General features: G+C 40.2%; 2 protein-coding genes across 2 annotated transcripts in view; both read left to right on the forward strand.

Annotated features, from left to right (window-relative positions):
* Positions 1-5524, forward strand: part of sv2a (synaptic vesicle glycoprotein 2A) — a 65203-nt gene extending 59679 nt beyond the window's left edge. Inside the window, exons 12-13 of the mRNA XM_087848497.1 lie at positions 589-748; positions 1167-5524. Of these exons, the coding sequence (XP_087704623.1) occupies positions 589-748; positions 1167-1350 (344 nt within the window). The 3' untranslated portion in view covers positions 1351-5524. The remainder of the gene's footprint in view (positions 1-588; positions 749-1166) is intronic.
* Positions 5525-9867: 4343 nt separating this feature from the next.
* On the forward strand, positions 9868-11692 carry bola1 (bolA family member 1). Its single transcript, XM_006801798.3, has 2 exons — positions 9868-9947; positions 10746-11692. Exon 2 carries the CDS (start codon positions 10767-10769, stop codon positions 11217-11219), a length of 453 nt encoding a protein of 150 aa, XP_006801861.1. The 5' UTR covers positions 9868-9947; positions 10746-10766; the 3' UTR covers positions 11220-11692.
* The last annotated feature ends 6766 nt before the right edge of the window (positions 11693-18458 follow it).

Here is an 18458-nt window from a genome sequence, read left to right on the forward strand (position 1 = left end):
CTGCTTTGATCCAATTCATTTTTAAATATATATATAGTTTAAATATAACACTGCACTGTAAATCACTTGTTTTAAAGAACTTTTATCAGCTGCCTGAGGGCATGAAAAGACAACTTTCCTGTGGAAGATTATTTCTTTTGCCGTGTGGTGCTAAAAGAGCCAACAAGCAGCACTGTCCAGATTGTGAAAAAATAAATCCACAAACCTTATTATGTGTAGTTTTATCTACATTTATGTAGTTCCTACATTAACCTGCTCATGATAAGATTTCTGGATGCCATCTAGTTCCATTCAAGGGCAACTCATCCAAAAGCAATATAGATGGAACAATGGAGCAATTTTGTTTGGTCTGAAAACGTATCCTATTGGTCAGAATGAGAAATTATAGCTATGATTTAGATAAGAAAAAGAAATATAAAGGGAGATAAAGAGAGATCATTTTATTTTATCTGTTTAATAAGCGTTCTGTTGAATAGAGATTTATGTGCAAAGGTGCAAAATGATTTGATCCTCAGTCATTTTCAGCTGAGTTATGCAGGAATCCCATCAATTCTTCTGACATCATTCTTTCCCCCTCTTCATCCACAGCGGGCTCCAGCGTGATATCTTGCATCAGCTGTTTCTTCCTTTCTTTTGGCAACAGCGAATCAGCTATGATTGCCCTGCTCTGCCTGTTTGGAGGAATTAGCATCGCCTCCTGGAATTCCCTGGACGTGCTGACCGTCGAGCTCTATCCCTCTGACAAGAGGTAGGTAATCCAGGCAAGCCCAGAAATCTCCCTGACACCATAAAGGCTGTGACGTGTTAACTTATGTCATAACAGATGCCCCTTTATGATTGGTTGGCTTGCAGGGATGGATGACATTGTGGGATTCTGGGTTTTCTTGATTCCAAATAATGGTTTTAAAAGGAGCTTTTCTGGGTTCCACTTTATTTATTATTTATAACTTGTAGTATAATATATATATATATTGAAAGTAATATAAAGTAAGAGCACCTGTGTTGTCAGACTCATCAAAGAGGAGCACTATCTTTAGTAGCTGTTGATTTTTAGGAGCTCTAGCACCACCCTGTGGTAACATCAAGCACCTGTTTTCTCTGCTGGTTCACTTTAAACACGCTCAGGCACCGAAGTGACTCTGTGCTTCTCATCTTTCTTTTCTCAGAACCACAGCATTTGGCTTCCTCAACGCCCTCTGTAAATTAGCGGCGGTGTTAGGCATAAGCATCTTCACTTCGTTCGTTGGCATAACCAAGGCTGTACCCATCCTGTTTGCCTCAGGTGCACTGGCGGCAGGCAGTTTTCTGGCCCTCAAACTACCTGAGACGCGGGGCCAGGTGCTGCAATAATGTGGCACCAACAACTTTCCAGAGGGCAGAAGAGTTTTTGCCACACTGTGAACGAATAGCTCAAGAGCCCTCCAAATCCTGCACTCTAACCTCTCCCCATCTACAAGAGTAAATTGTAATGCAGGTAAATATTAGTAATTATTTGATTGGTACAACTCCGTTCCACAAAGAGCTGCAAAAAAGAAAAATCTAAAGTAAAATCTGCTGCCTGTGCCTCATTGTTACTCTAAATTGGAAAAGATGAAAACACCAGAAACATAGTTAATGACATATTTAGTTATTAGAGTCTGTCTCCCACACTGTAAATACATTCCTCGGGGGTTGGAGGTCAGGGACGGGGACTCTTGATGATGAGCCATGCAAATAGACTCATAGAAATGACCACTAGCCATTGTTGCAGAATTCTCTGTAGTCACCTCCATTCTTCCGAGCAAATCCAACTCACCTTTCCAGTCTTGAGTGCTTTACCATTGTTGGACACCGACTCAAAAATGCAACATTTTCTGCCTTGATTTGAAGCATTTTTGACTTTGCGAGGTAAAACCAAGACACTCTTCTCTTGGCTTCCTCCTTAACAAAGATCCGTCGTCATTCTTTATCTCCTGAGGTCTTGTGTTGGTGTACAGACTAACTGCCATTTTTTTTAGATTATAGAACATTCCAGGTTTGCTTTTGTTATTGTTGCGATAAGGAGCTCCATTGAGCTCCTCTCTCCCTTTATTGCATCGCTATAGTGAAACACCGCTCACCTCCAAGCAGCCATAAGATCATACATACACATTTCCCACTCAAAGGGAAAACTGCATTCTACCATGAAACCCATTTAAATCACAAAGGTGACGATATTTGTTGAAACGTACATGTAAAGCACAACCACTTGTCAGTGTGAGTGCCCCTAACATTTTCCCGACTTGACGAAAATGTTTAGAATCTCACACTCAATCATCGTTTCCAGCCACTCTGTATATCCCTTTGTGAGAAATGCCTTTTTAGTACTCTTTCTCCCAGACTTACAGTTTGTTTGTCTCTTGTATGCTTTGGAGGGTGTTCTGCATGTCACAACGTATGTATGTAACGTTATGAAAACTGAGAGTACAACATGTAAGCAGCACATGTTACATCTGCCCATCAATGACTCTGAATTAAGTTGTATTTTGATATTTTTTATCCATAAAAGACAGCACAGTGCTTTTATTCCGATGTAGGGATCCAATACTTCTGAACTGTTCTTAAAGCACATGCCGCAGATTTAATCTGGTTATTACACGTGAAAAAAGAAGAAGAAGATAATAGAAAGTTTTTTAAATGTTACCCCACAAGCTAATGTTTTAGATGCAGCCATAGATTGTGTTAGATGTGTAAGCTGACCTAAATACCTTTATCTGTTTGAGCTGAATGTTTTCATTCATGTGAGTGTGCTTCTTGGTGCAATATTGAACCTCTGTGCAATATTGAATATTTTGTTTTTATTTATTTATTTTGTCTTCTACCATTTCACAAATGCAACTTTGATTTGTGGATGGATGTGGAGTAACCTATCTAATACAGTAGATAACTAACACGGCACGATAACGTACAGTACTGGACATGATTAAAGGACAGTTCAAATCAAATCATATTTGCATGCTTTCTTGCCCCCCTCCCCCCAAAAAAACCCCCCTCCACAAACCTCAATTTGAATAATGTTGCACATAAATTATTCTCTCTCCATTGTCTCCACCTCCCCACCAAAACAAGCTAGCAGCGAGCTAACACGGCAGCAGTATTTACATCCTGTCACTCTGTCGTTTGCACATCGTGAGCTTCTCGTCATGTGTAGATGAAGAGCGATGCAGAGTAATGCCACTGGCTGGTGTAGTTCAATAGAAAAAACAAAACCAAACAAAAGAAACAGGAAAATATTGCAACATCTCATTTGTAAGCCTGTCGTGGACCACAGTCAGCAGCTTTAACCTGGACACGCCCAGGGTTCCAGCACAGTGAGGCAGAAACACTAACCACTGAGCCACCGTGCTGCCACCTGAAAATACTGAGTAGCTAGGTCATGATGAAGATGCTATTGTTGATTTTTGGGCACTTGGTGCACGCCAACGCAAACGTCATCTGACTCTCTTAGATTCAGGAGAAGGAACGATGCTTTCCACAGCTTACACCGAAGCAAGGTGGAACAATAGCAACAAAAAAACTGTCCCTTAATCTGTCTTTTGCTCTTGAAACAAGAAAAAATACAGTTCAACAGTCGGAGAGTAAATATTTGAGCTGTTGTAAAGTACTTCAGGCAAAGTAAAGGACATGTGTTATTCATCTTAATTGTTCTTATTTTGGGGCTTGTATGTTCTTTAGGCCTGTTACAGGATTTACTGCATTTCAAGGGGATTGTTATGCTGATGAGAGTGTGAATTTTGGACATTGTGTTTAAGTCTGCTGTATGGTTGAAAGGTATCCAGATATAACATGAAATTCATCATAGAGAACTCACTGCCAAGGGCTGACTGTCATAAATTCCACACATACAACAGCACAGAAAATATTGCCACATTCCCCCGATCCGCAAAATGATTATGATGTGTTCACATTTGCAATGTTTAAGAAAAACAATCATCGACATGCCAGATTAACAAGAATACAATCCTTTTTCTCCAGACTGCCATTTTTTTAGGATAGCAGCCATACGTAGACTCGAGACAGTCGAAAACAACAGACAAACCATTGCACTAAGTGAACACTGTCATAAAGGCACAGTGGAGAATCCCTCGATTCCTTCTAGACACATCTGGATGCGGCCTTGCTAGAAAGTGAAGTGAAAGACGAGGTTTAGCAAGAGCACAATGACCAAAATCTAACAAATGACAATTTTGTAATTGTGAACATGAGGTGCTCATGCAAACCCCCCCTCCACCAGGACAGTGACCTGCCCTTTATACATTTTCCCGTCTCACTCCCCTCATCTATGAGTGTGCCATGAGACCACCTCTCATTAATTATTGCCAAATATTTCCTATGCCCTGAGTTTACATATGATACCATTAATTCTCTGTTATACATATGAAGATATGTAAATAAAAATAACTAATGTAACTAATAAGATAAGCCTTTCAAACCAATGTTGCAGTCAGTCTTTGCCACCCGTCACATGAAACAAGAACATCTGGATTTTTCGTCTTTTCACGACTCTTAACAAATCTGACTTTAAGGGTTCAGATGTTTTTGTTGGAAATCTGCAACAAATAACATCTTTAGAAGCCCAAACGGCCAGCGAGCCTGAAAATAAAATTAGCCAGATCCTCCCTTAAGAGCACACTGATGCACATTCACAGCATAAATATAAATGCCAAGCGTTAGCAGTTCAATTCTCTGTATATCGTCCTGTATCACCCATGAAATTAAGAGCAAGGATGTCAAGATAATCGTTGTATTCGTTTAGCATGGTACACTGTCAAGATGCTAACGTGTCTCGGTGACTCGGTTCACGTCAAGATTGTCTCTTGTAGATACATATCCTAGCTTATGTTACAGGGTTTTTTCTATAATTAACGTGTGGCCTGAGCAACAGTCAATTGTGAGTGCAAAACGTTATCAAAGCAATAAGTGTTTGGATATTTGTCTTTTATTCTCTCCTTTGAAGTTATTGGGAATCGGAGCACATTAGCTATACGCTGGCCTTGTCCACGGAAATGCTGGTCGTTGGCTCAATAATGACAGAAATAAACAGCTGACATTTGTGTGTACTCTCTGAAGCTACCCTAAGTCTTGACGCCTTTGTCAATAAAATTGCATTGCCATTAATTAAATGTAAGGAAGAATTTATCACCCTTGTCACTGTACTGTGCTGTAGAAACTGTAGTTGATTGTAAGTTTAGAAACTGTGGTATCATAAATATTAAAAAAACAAAAAGCTGTAAAAAAAGCAGTGTAAATGAACAATACTGTATGTTGTCTTTGATTTTATGTATTTTGTAAATGAGAATGAAACACAAGTAAATACATCAATGTTAAATACCAGTTATAAATCATAATTAGAGTAAATATGGCGGCATCATTTCTGTTTAAAGGTGTGTGAGATTTTTGTTTCTTATATTTTCTCATTGTTGATTTTTGGGTTTACATTTTTCTGTGACCCTTTGGAATCACAATGGATAACAAAGAATCATGATGAATAAACAAATTAAAAGAATTATTTTGTTTTTTATGTTACCATTAAGTATAATGGGATATTCACTCGCCCTAGGCACTATTGTTCATTCACTCATTGCCACAAATATCTAATAGACCAATCAGATGGCAGCGACTGAAAGTATGTAGACAAGATGACCTGCTGAATTTCAGGCTGAACATCAGAATGGGGAAGAAAGGTAAGTGACACTTACTTAATACTAGAGATGGCACGATACCACTTTTTTATGTCCGATACCGATATCATAAATTTGGATATCTGCCGATACCGATATGAATCCGATATAGTGTTTTTAAATCAATAAAACTGTTTTTTTAAATATATTGCTGCATTTTGTATAAGTTCATACTCAAGTTTAAATAAACAACAACACTAAAGCTATTCTGTTATACCTGTATGTAAAAAATACACTGCACCCAAAATATTTCATAGTTCAGCAACACTGATCAATCTAATAAACTTAAACCTACTCCATCCTCCCTATTCTGGTGTTTTAAAGAGTACTTAGCAGAAATATTAAGCAACCTAACTAATAGGGTTGCAAACTCCCAGCAAAAAAAAATAGGGAACCACCCCCCACCCTCCACCTCATGATGCTTAATCAATGTAATCAACTTTAATTTGATGCAGTGTGAAAAAAAAAATCACAGAAATAAATTATTTTTCAAGAATAATTAAATAGATTCAACATTTTTCTTCTACAGAACTGCACAGATGGTATCTTCCCAAAGGAAAAAGTAGTATAGCTTACTAGGGTATATTAGACTTAACAGTTACTATATACAGTAATGGACTTCTATACATTTTACATAAGATCAAAACTTTGGGTGTAAGATTCGGATAATTATTTATTAAAAGCGAACATTTTAAATGAGAATAAGAAAGAAAAGTATGTCTTTGTGCCCCCTTTTCCCTGTTAATGCCCTATCGGGCCCCCTGGCTAAACTTTGCTAGATCCGCCCCTGCACAGTTACCAGCCGTCAGCTATGTAGAAAAGGATTAGATTATTAAATAAATTCTAACAACAGCTTATCAAGGTTAAACGTGCTGCTGTTGTTCAGCCGCTGGTTTCCTCTTTCTGGTGCAAAGTGGGCCAAAAACAAAGAAGAGAGACGGACTGGCAACAGAAAAGCCGATCAGCTGATCATGAAGTAGCAGCAAGAGAGAGAGAGAGGCAGTCGCTCCATATATCTGTTGTTAAGCTTAACGTGGGAACGCTTTACAAACATTCAGAGATTTCAATTTCAATTTCAATTTTCAATTTTATTTATATAGCGCCAAATCACAACAAATGTCGCCTCAAGGCGCTTCATAGATACAGAGAAAAACCCAACAATCATATGACCCCCTATGAGCAAGCACTTTGGCGACAGTGGGAAGGAAAAACTCCCTTTTAACAGGAAGAAACCTCCGGCAGAACCAGGCTCAGGGAGGGGCGGGGCCATCTGCTGCAACCGGTTGGGGTGAGAGAAGGAAGACAGGATAAAAGACATGCTGTGGGAGAGAGACAGAGGTTAATAACAGATATGATTCAATGCAGAGAGGTCTATTAATACATAGTGAGTGAGAAAGGTGACTGGAAAGGAAAAACTCAATGCATCATGGGAATCCCCCGGCAGCCTACACCTATTGCAGCATAACTAAGGGAGGATTCAGGGTCACCTGGTCCAGCCCTAACTATATGCTTTAGCAAAAAGGAAAGTTTTAAGCCTAATCTTAAAAGTAGAGATAGTGTCTGTCTCCCGAATCCAAACTGGAAGCTGGTTCCACAGAAGAGGGGCCTGAAAACTGAAGGCTCTCCCTCCCATTCTACTTTTAAATACTCTAGGAACAACAAGTAGGCCTGCAGAGTGGGAGCGAAGTGCTCTAATAGGGTAATATGGTACTACAAGGTCATTAAGATAAGATGGGGCCTGATTATTTAAGACCTTGTATGTGAGGAGCAGGATTTTGAATTCAATTCTGGATTTAACAGGAAGCCAATGAAGGGAAGCCAAAACAGGAGAAATATGCTCTCTCTTTCTAGTCCCTGTCAGTACTCTTGCTGCAGCATTTTGGATTAACTGAAGGCTTTTCAGTGAGTTTTTTGGACATCCTGATAATAATGAATTGCAGTAGTCCAGCCTGGAAGTAATAAATGCATGAACTAGTTTTTCAGCATCACTCTGAGACAGGATATTTCTAATTTTAGAGATGTTGCGCAAATGGAAGAACGCAGTCTTACATATTTGTTTAATATGTGCGTTGAAGGACATATCCTGGTCAAAAATGACCAGAGATGAACTTACACACTTGCTTTACATCTCTCTGGGATGACTTCCTCGGAGATAAAATGCTGGTTTGGTAGCGAGGCTACAAATACACACAGCCGCTCTATCACGTGAGCACACTGCTCCCACGTGCTACGGTTATGAGCCGAGTTACGCCGTGTCGCAAGTTTTGTGGGGTGTTTTTTTTATATTTAATGGATGGGATTACATTTTTTATTTCTCTCCGATATCCGATCCAGTAATTTACGTCAGTATCAGACCGATACCGATACGTAATATCGGATCGGTCCATCTCTACTTAATACGGCTGTTGGTTGTCAGACAGGCTGGTCTGAGTGTCTCAGAAACTGATTGTCTACTGGGATTTTCCCCGTCACAGCCATCTCTAGGATTTACAGACAAAGGTCAAAAGAAGAGAAAAATGCCCAGTGAGCAGTTCTTTGGGCGAAAATGTCCAGAGGTCAGACAGGAATGGCCGGAATGCTGTGAGGTGATAAGAAGGGCAGAATAACTCCGATTACTACTTGCTAAAAGCAAACTATGCAGAAGAGCATCTCTAAACACACAATAATTGTACCTGGAAGCAGATGTGCTACAGCAGCAGCAGAAGACGACACTGGGTTTCATTCCTGTCAAACCAGCTAAGACCAGGAACCTGAGACTATGTTGAAAAACCAAAAACATTGCTTGGTCTGATGAGTCTCAGTTTCTACTGCAACATTTCGGATGGCATTATGGACTGATGGTTTCGCCTTATATTTCCTCCAGCGTGTGTCAGAATTTAGAGTAAACAATATAAAAGCATTGATTCACCCTGTTCCATGTGGCAGGACAGGAGATTCAAATCATGGATGAAGAGAGTGACAACTCTGCAGCAACTGTGTGATACTGTCAGGTCAATATACATCTGAATCTTGGAGGAATGTTTCCACACATTGTTGAACCTGTGCCACAAAGAATTAAGACAATTCTGATGACAAAACAGGTGGAAATCTGCATAACACAGGTGTACTCAGTCAGATGCACTGCCTGAAACAGGAAAACACAATGCAGGGTGATGTGTTATTTGAGGGAAAGAGCATTCCAGAAGATATTCTCTTATTGGGTGTTTTGATGAAGGTGATGGACAACATGGTTGGTTACACTGGTCGCTTAAGCAACTCTACACATTTACTTAGGTTTAGATGATTCACATAATCATCACAATCCTTGAACCACCTGGTGTCCAATGCATGTGCAGTGGGACACTAGTTTGATTTCTTGTATGTTTGTTTATATGTTTGCCAGCATACAAGAAATCCAAAGATGAAGAATACAGCCAGAAACGGCTTTTCCTGCACAAGAAGACGTATTTATCCAAGATAGGATAAGACTTTGTTAATATGGGCTTAGGGGTGGGTTCATCTTACTGCCAAAATCCTGATAATAAGTGTGAGTGAGACGGCTCAGAGAGACTCAATCGTAAAAATGACTCTCCTCAGAGTGCTTTTTAAAAAGGCCTGGCAGCTGGAGCCCTGATGTTCACACCATGCTTAACTTGGACAAATTTGACTACAGAAACTTCTGGAACGTCTACATGACTGTGGGCTGTTTAATAAACTACAAATATAAATGCATTAAAAATGGAGTGGGTGTGCAAACAATAAATGGCAACAATATACTAGCGATGCATCCAGTATGCTCAAACTCAAGAAGAAGCAGAACAAATGAAATGGGAAATAAAGGTAATAATACCATTCAAAGAAGAAGAAAACGGCGACAATGTGACAGCAGAGGGGGGAGAATCGGGAAATGATACACCCTTATTCAGTATACAGAAAAATATTGGTAAAAGCTTATTTATTTTAGAAATATGAAATCAATGGTAGGCAGAAGGTAATTTTAGTAATTTTATTGAAAAGTCTTATTAATTACGGAATGACAACATTTTTCTTTTTAAGAGAGACTAGAGATGAAATATAAAATGAAGTAGTTTGCTGTGTGTAGAAAACCTTCGTGAAACACGAACTTCCCATTTCCTGCCGCAGATTTGCATTTGGGGGTGTTGTGTATTTACTCCAGGCCAGCAGGTGGCAGTAACACGCTGCTTGTCAACATCCAAAGCCAAGTAGAACGACGACACAGCAGCAGCACTGAGCATACTTTGCTGGAAGGTTAGTAGCCAAATTTACTTTGGTTAATTATTCTCTTGTCAATTATTATATAGTTATAATATTAAAGACAGCGTGTGCGTGTCTTGTGTGAAAATGTTCGGTGTAAACACAGCTTCCTTCTCTCCGTAGTTTTTATTATGAAAGTTGGAAATCTCAAGCTAGCAAGCAACGACTTCATGCCACCAAACAAACAGTTACTCAACCGTCCTTTCGACTGGTTTTACATCAGATTACAAACACTTACATATCTTTCCCGCTTTTCTGATACTGGAGGTTGTAAAATGCATCCATTCAGCGGACAGTTAATTAGGTAAACCTGGATAGTCTGTTATAGGTCGGTGTACCTTTGTAAAGGGGATAACGGGAGAGCTGTGAGGTCTTTATTAAGATGCCAGGGTAATGCAGTCTGTAAAAATTAAATGCGCATGTGTCATTTTAATCCATGCATGAATGACTGACTGCATGAAGTCTGTTTTGGCGCTGAAGCTGCTCTCACGGCATCACAGTGGCTAAATAAGAGCCTCCTCACCAAGCTAACAGATGTTTTTCTGTTATATGGTGAATCAAAAGCATCCTAACCCAGACATGATAAAGACACAATACCCTAATTCTTTTTCAGAGAGATAATTTGTGCCTCAGCAGAAGAAGATATCTGTTTATTGCTTTTATCGTGTAATGGACATCGACTAAAACTGCTTTTTCGCCCCGGCTGAACCCCTGAACATGTCTTTACTTGATTCTCCAGATGTTGTCCTGAACACATCACCTTACATGTCACATGTTTTTATGCCTTCCTAGTTGGTCAACTGCTACAGCTTGATGCTTCCCAGCGTCCTCCGCTGTGCTCGGCCCGTATCCTCCCATCCTGCTTTAACCCGTCCCTTTGCCCACTTCAGACCACATATGGACCCAGACCCCAGCCGGCCCGTTCAAAGGGCTATCACGACCAAACTGACCGACGCGCTGAAGCCAGACCACTTAGAAGTCCAAAATGAAAGCCACATGCACGCCGTGCCCCCCGGTTCGGAATCCCATTTCCGTGTCCTTGTTGTCAGCTCCAAATTTGAGGGCCTGCCGCTGATTCAGCGTCACCGCCTGGTTAACGAAGCTTTGAAGGAGGAGCTAAGTAGCTGCGTTCATGCACTGGCGATCCAAGCAAAGACTCCTGAGCAGTGGCAAAGTAACCCTACCGTGGCTAAGAGTCCGCCCTGCTTGGGAGGTTCGAAAGGTGATCACACAGTGGAGGAGAAGTTAAAGGCTGGGCGAGAATGAAGTGTTGGACTGTGAAGTACTTTCACTTGTGCTGAGGGACTGAAATGTGAAGACTACAGGAAGATACTTGACAAGTATAAAGAGCAGCATTTCCTCTTTTATTTGGAGATCATTTTGTTGTGGTCTTATTTCCAAATCTTTTCTTTAATTCATTAATAATGCAAAATTTGGTCTGAATGGTTCTGTTGTTATAAAACTACGTATAAATTATATGATTTTAGATGGTCACAGGTGTTTTTATCATCCAGGTGCTGCATGAATACAATACAGGGATGCACTCTTCTTCTTTAAGCTACTGTATGGTTTTATTTTTGTTTGATTTGTGCTCATAGCGTTTAGTGATTTTTAGAGTCAGTAGAAATCTAAATTTCAGGAAAGCCCCTATTTGCCTGTATACTTGCATTTACTTAGTCACCTCTTAGAATAAAGCGATGCTTGCATTGCTGTGAGTGACAATAAAGAGTGATATTACAGTTCCATTTGTGAGACTTGATAATTAAAAGTTTGAATGAAGTTATTCGAGTAGGTGGAATATTTATCTTAGTGTTGAATATTGATTAACATCTTAGTGTTGCACTGCATGTGAAATTACCTGAGTATTGGGGATAATACGTGAGTGCAGTTTAGTGTTTCTTACTATTAAGTCTGAAGAAACAGGTCTTCTGTGTTTGCTCAGCTGTTAAGTTGCAGCTTTCCACAGTGGTATACTACAAAGTGGGTACAAAAAGGCAGATTTTCTTTGTGTTGGAAGGCTCAACATCTGAAACCACAATAAGAGATGGGGCAAAGTCAGGGTTGTCTGTGCACCTTCAAGCAAACGGTAGATCTATCAGGTGCTTCTTAGGTCAAGCAGTTCTGGCAGGATGTGAAGTGTTTGCTGCTCAGATTCAGCAAAATGCTGCAAAACCAGTTGGATAGAGCTTCACCGTGCAACTGTATAATGGAGCAAACTGCAAAAGCAAACCAAGAATTACTTAAGGCAAAGATGGGATCTCTGCCCACCAGAACATGTTTTCAGTTATTAAATGCAAAACTGAATGCAGGAAGGTTGTTCGTCCAAGTATTAAATGCAACCAAGTGTTTCAAACATATGTGCATTTTAGCCTCTGAAAAATGGGGCCTGTGTGTAAAACTGTCTGCAATTCTAAAATAGTTCAATACTTGTTAAAGTTTTTTAATTAAACCTGAAAGTCTGCAGTTCAGTTAGAAGAAAAAAAAAGTTATTGTCTAAATACTGTGGACATAAACTCATGAGATGCTGCTGGTGTTTAGGGAGATGATGGCAGTGTTGCCGTTTCAACACTAGAGGGCAGTATGTGTGAACAAATCGGATTATTTGAATGGCTAAATCAAAAAACAAAACAAAAACGTTGAGCTAATGTTGGATATCAGTTATTGTGGTGCTTTTTAATTTTCTCCTTATGATTATGCATGTAGTGATATTAAAAACACAAACTGGTATAATGATCAAATCCCAGGACTAAGCTAAGAGAAGCTTCTCAACAAAATACACTTTAAGACAAATGTGTTTGTTTAAATAGAAGTATTTTATTGCTAATTTGTAAATTAGATGTATTTTGAATTATAATTCATGTGTTTTTGTTCTCAGAGTTTCACTTGAACTTTTACACAAAAAGTACAAAATGGAGTTTCTGCATACTTGCGTGCGCTGTATGTGGGTGGGCGTCTATTTTTGAGTCGTGTCACTGTAAAGGTCTTCCTGTCCTGTCCTCAACCCTGACGATGGCCAAAAATCACCTCTCACGCCTGCGAAGGAGATAAGACAAGAAAAATAACTGGAGGGAGTCTGACTCAACATAAGGTTTCATTCAACTGAAAGATTCATTTGAGTTTTGTTCAGATTACGTGTAGGACAAAAGCAGCGATGCTGAGCGGATATCGCAGAGCCAAAGCAAGCGTTAAACGCTGTGCTGCAAAGCTGTTCAAAGTTATTGTTAGCTCAAGACAAGTTACTGAACTCCTTTGGTGGAATGTGGTGTCACCTCAAGGTGATGCGTGTCATCTTCTACAATCATCCCCTGCCTGCAATCGACAGCCTGTCAGGCCGCACAAAAGGCTTCGGTGAGGAAGGTGAACAACTGGTGTCACTGGTTTGGAAAAAGGAAAAACAGAAACAACCACTTTATGACCCCTGCTCGCTGAAATGAAGCCGGGGCTGTGAGAGAAAGCTGTACGTTGGGCTGCACGGCCCCGGGACCTGCAGACTGTCTCTGCTGATGTGATTTATTGGTCACAATTCCAGGTGCTGTTATGGATGGAGAGGGAAAAGACATCAAGGGTGATGAGGTGGAGTGCAGGGACTTGTTTTGCACTTAAAAGGTTGGACTGTTTTACATGCGTTTCTAGTACATCACCTATTCAGCCGTGGCAGTTATACGGGAAAATAATAGGGTTGCTCGGTCACTGCTTTGGCCAGAGGTGCAGTTCTAAGTGTATCCAGAGATCAGTAATTTAGCTTTCAGTGAAATGGCTGTTCATTAAATAATTGGGTCAACTAGCTCAGCTAGGAAAATAACATTTAAGAGTTGCCTGTAGCTGTACAATTAACGTCCAGTCAGATGGAGACTCCACTCGTGGTTGTTTGGAAGGTGACAGTTCAGTGAGAGTGAGCGCTCATTACTTCAGTTTAAAAAGTTTTTTCTTTTTACATGTTCTTATTTTATTTTTTACTGTATTTAATCTTTACAGTCAGCTTGGCACATTTGGTCTAAAGACTTATTAGGATAGTCTAGTATTTTTCCCACATTTTTTTGCCCAAAGAATCCTGTAACTTCCAACTGAGAAATGTCTTTTTTTCTTTTGATGAAATAAAACCATTAGAGCAGTTTTTATTTTTAGCCGGTTATTCCAAAGCTGTTCTTTTTATGTCCTTTTCACCTTTAAAATTAAAGTTAATTATTAAATGCTTCAAAATAAGTAATAAGAGATGTTTCAAGGTGGCTGCTGAGTGGCTCGAGTTTATGAAAGGGCGTGATTGATGTTTGGATGTGCCGAGTTAATGTAAAGACAAACTTTTATGAGCAGTGTTTTATTCTATTAGTTATAAAAGGCCAGTTAAACACCAACTTTGCTAAATATATGCAAGTGTATTTTATGTATTAATTTCTGCAGGTACTCATCTATCAGAAATTCACTGTAAAGCTATGGTTTTGATATGATGTAACTGACTATACCATAAGGAATTTCTATTATTGTTGAAAATGGGGTTCATTCTTCCCTGTATCAGCTCATTCTCACACAGAACTACTGTTCAGTAGTACCATGCCTCTTCCATCATCTCCAGACTCCAGCAGTGATGGATCTGTCTCCGGTCTCAGATCTGGCCTGCATGGCCTGGGGGGGTGCACCAGGTCAGTGGGAACCCACCTTGGCAGTTCTGTTTCTGCGTCACAGGCCTGGGACAGATGGTGCCAGCCTGGGCTGGGACCCCGGGCAGGGCAGGGTTCCCGCGATGAACAGTCCCTGATTTACGCTGCGGCTCCGGACCGAGGGCCGGAGTGCAGGGGGCTCCCTTTGCGCAGCTGACCCTGGCTGGCCGCAGGGTCATCCATCGGTAGGGACGGAGAGGGGGGGGAGGCGGGGTGGGTACGACAAATGGGTGTCTGAGAAAGGGTGGTTTGTCTGTCTCGAGGGACTGGCGTCTTCTTTTGGCCCCCTGGGCAGCTGCAGGATCTGTGCAGCATGTGTGGAGGAAGAGTCGCCTGTTAAACGCATTTCATTTAAACCCCTCTAAGAACAACACTCATTACATTTACTGCCTTTAATGCCAAACCTGGTGTACTGCACAGTACCAAGAGCTCAACAAAAGTTTGCTCCTTTTAGTCTTTGGTGTTAATTGGAACGATTCTATATCACAGACTCAATATTAGCAAAAAGGTCTCAAAACGATCAGTCCTACTTACAATTTAATAATCACCGAATTACTCCCGCGCTCCTCTGCTGGTGATTAATCTTTAGCTTGTTTCATGTAGTAAAAAAGAAAAAAAAGAGTTGAACTAAAGGTGATGGTAATAGGCTATTAAGGCTTTTTAATTGGAAAGCCCCCACCCTCACCAACTCTCTCACACCACACCGCTGACTAATGAAATCAGTGAATAGCTGCCTTGAAAGGAAAGGACAAAAGCAGAGATAGGGAGAAGACAATATCCTTGTGTGGGAGAATTAGTTACACTCGGTAGTCTAAGTATTCAAAGCGCAGAAAAAAAAAAAGATTTGGGGGGGTGGAGGAGGATTAAGAGAAAAGTCTACACAGGTGGGTTGCTGGGAGGGAGGAGGGGTCACATGACAGCACATTACCTCGTTTGATAAACAACAGCCGGGGCCCACAGGAAGGAGGAAGGGAGTTATTTTATAGGCGGAATTAACTGCTTCACCACATCAGGTATTCATTATGGTAAATCTCCCAGGTGTGCTGTACATGCGAGTAAAAGCAAACAACTTAGGAGGTTGGACTGGATGCAAAACAACTTGTGCTGATAGGTACAAGGTTTGCTGAATGAGCTGCTTCCTAATAGCAGCTGAAGTGTTAAATGTGATTTCGAGAAACAACCCCCCCCCCCCCCCCCCCCATCCTTTTATTGTACAAGCACTCACTGCCATTTGTGCACCTTCATTATTGCCAAATGTTTAAGACTGTGCCAAAAGTTACATGTAATTTACTAGATAAATGAGATAAAGTCATTAAAGCGCTCATGTACATAAGCAGAACAACATTTTATGTTACAATACAGAGAAGTGTTACTAGTTGGATACAGATTATTTATATTAGATAACTAAAAATATTAGTTGTCTAATATAAATAAGTATAAAATAATCTGATCGAAAAAGAATAAATAACTGAAAGTAACAGATGAAATTTAATTTCCTGAAGAAAATTTTCAGTGTAAAAGAATCTTTAGTGTCTCAGGAAATAGTTTGGTGATTGTAACTCTTAAACTTTTATTTATATTTTAGAAAGTCACCTCATAGATGCTCATTCCACTTTATGTGTTAAAAGTCCCAGTTTTCAATGATTTTCGATAATTGCTATTTAATCACAGACTGTATATAAGAGATGCGTGTAGCAATTGGGACATTACCCCTGGATTAACAATGTCCTGTCTTGCATTTGAGAGCTGAGCGGTTTTCCGTTGCTTTGCTGGTGGCTTGGAAACTACAGATGTGAATCTGACTGAGAAACTGAGCACACTGCACACTCATATGGAGAACTCTTCACTTCACAAGATAACCCCCCCTAAATTAAAGCCTGTTTAATACTCTTTTTTACTTTAATGGGAGCAGTAATGTACAAATTAACATTATGTGGTCTATTCAGTAAGACTTCAAAATAATGATTGAGACCATAAACTCATCAGAAAAATGTTTACTGAGGTCATAGAAGGAGGGATGTACTACCAACAACGTTCAACAAAGCAGACTCTCCTTTTGTCTATCATGGTTGACAAAACCTAAAACCCAAGTCACAAGTTTCATGTTGGTGCTTATTGACTTTGTCTTCGAACCCAGGCTTTCAGGCTGTGTGCGCGTTCACATAAAAAGGGGCGTGTGTGAGTTTTGCCTACTCTGATCAGGGACATTATCTGCAATTATGATGAAATACATGAAGACCACATAGAATGTAACAATAAAATGCAACACTGTTGCAAATATGAGAAGAGATCAACGCAGCAGAAAATTACTAATCTGGTGTTTTAGCACACAGAACGGTAAAAAAAAACCCCAAACACTTTAATTGCAGTTAACTATTTTAACATTGAGTGTGACAGCTGCTCGTTACAACTCTGAAACTTTCAACTGGTTACATTTAAATATTAAATGTTATTGTTTCACAACCTAATAAGGGAAACATGGGAAGGGAAACATTGTAATGTTACATTTATTTAAAAAAGGAAATCAATAAAAAAAACACTTAATTTGTGACATTTGTGAGGTATGGCTCAACTTATATAAAACATTTTCCCCCAGCAGGAGGTTGTACATGTACATATTGGAAAAAAAATGAAGACATGGTTGACCCGTCTGATTTTAAACCAAAACTGAACATAATCTGCTCCTGTTTATTAAAAAAGTTACCATGGAGACTAACTTGTCTCACAAACCCATTAATGTTGCTAACTGAGAAGAATGTAAAAGATTAAATAACATTTATATAAAGTCTTTGGTTGAACTCATTTAAAAAATCACGCTTTTCCATGAATTAAAAGGTTCATCTCCAAAAGTTGAATCTGTTCATCTGGACGTAGCGTTTTGTGGGAGAAACGTTTCGTCACTCATCCAAGTGACTTCTTCTTCAGTCTCAGCTGACTGCAGGTTTCCCCAGTCTTATAAACAGTGGGCTGGTTTCAGTCATTATGCAAATGTACTGTTTATATAATATTGGGGAAACCTGCAGTCAGCTGAGACTGAAAAAGTCACTTGGATGAGTGACGAAACGTTTCTCCCACAAAACGCTACGTCCAGATGAACAGATTCAACTTTTGGAGATTTACTTTCCTGGATGATTGAGAATGCATTAAAAGGTTCATCATTCATCTGGGCTTGACTAACAAAATGTGTGACAAATCAGCTGACAGCTATGGTGAAGAGAAAAGCGAGAGAAGAAGAGAAAGAATCTGACGTGTGACACCCTTTTTCCTTACTCTGTTTTTACTTCCCAGTGTAGAGCTCAGTCAATCACATGATCACAGCAGTAAGTCATGGGAGTTTTTCCTGGGGGTGTTAAAGCATGGGGCTGGTTAGGCTAGTTTTTGGGCCAGAGTGCACAGGCCAATGCCTTAGCCCTAAGCCCTGTGCACTCAGTAACTGACACGCATGCAGCTCCCCTCCCCTCCCCTCCAGGGCACTAACCAGAGGAGTGTGCATGTCAAGACAGATGGGTCACAGATAAGACTCTTTCAAGGCCTTCTCCTGCGACTCACTCATTACCCTCTCCCAGCTCTCCCTCAACCTTTTCGCTCCACATCTGTGATCTTCCTACTCCTGCTCGCAGACTTCAAACCTGTGTCTCATTCCTGTTGCACCCCACTTGCTGTCAATCACATCATTCTCAGTGCAAGTCATGACCCAGTTTGCACACTCGGGCTAGTTGCTCCTCGCCTTAAGTGGCGTTCTCCTCATAAACTTACTTTGACCTCTCTTTATCAGCTTTCATTCAGCATTTTAAAGAGTGCTCCTTAATGCTGAGCCGAACATGCTCCATGTTCCCTCTTCACTCAGCCT

Source organism: Neolamprologus brichardi, chromosome 11 (assembly GCF_056152115.1).
Source record: "Neolamprologus brichardi isolate AB-2024 chromosome 11, ASM5615211v1, whole genome shotgun sequence".
NCBI lineage: Eukaryota > Metazoa > Chordata > Actinopteri > Cichliformes > Cichlidae > Neolamprologus > Neolamprologus brichardi.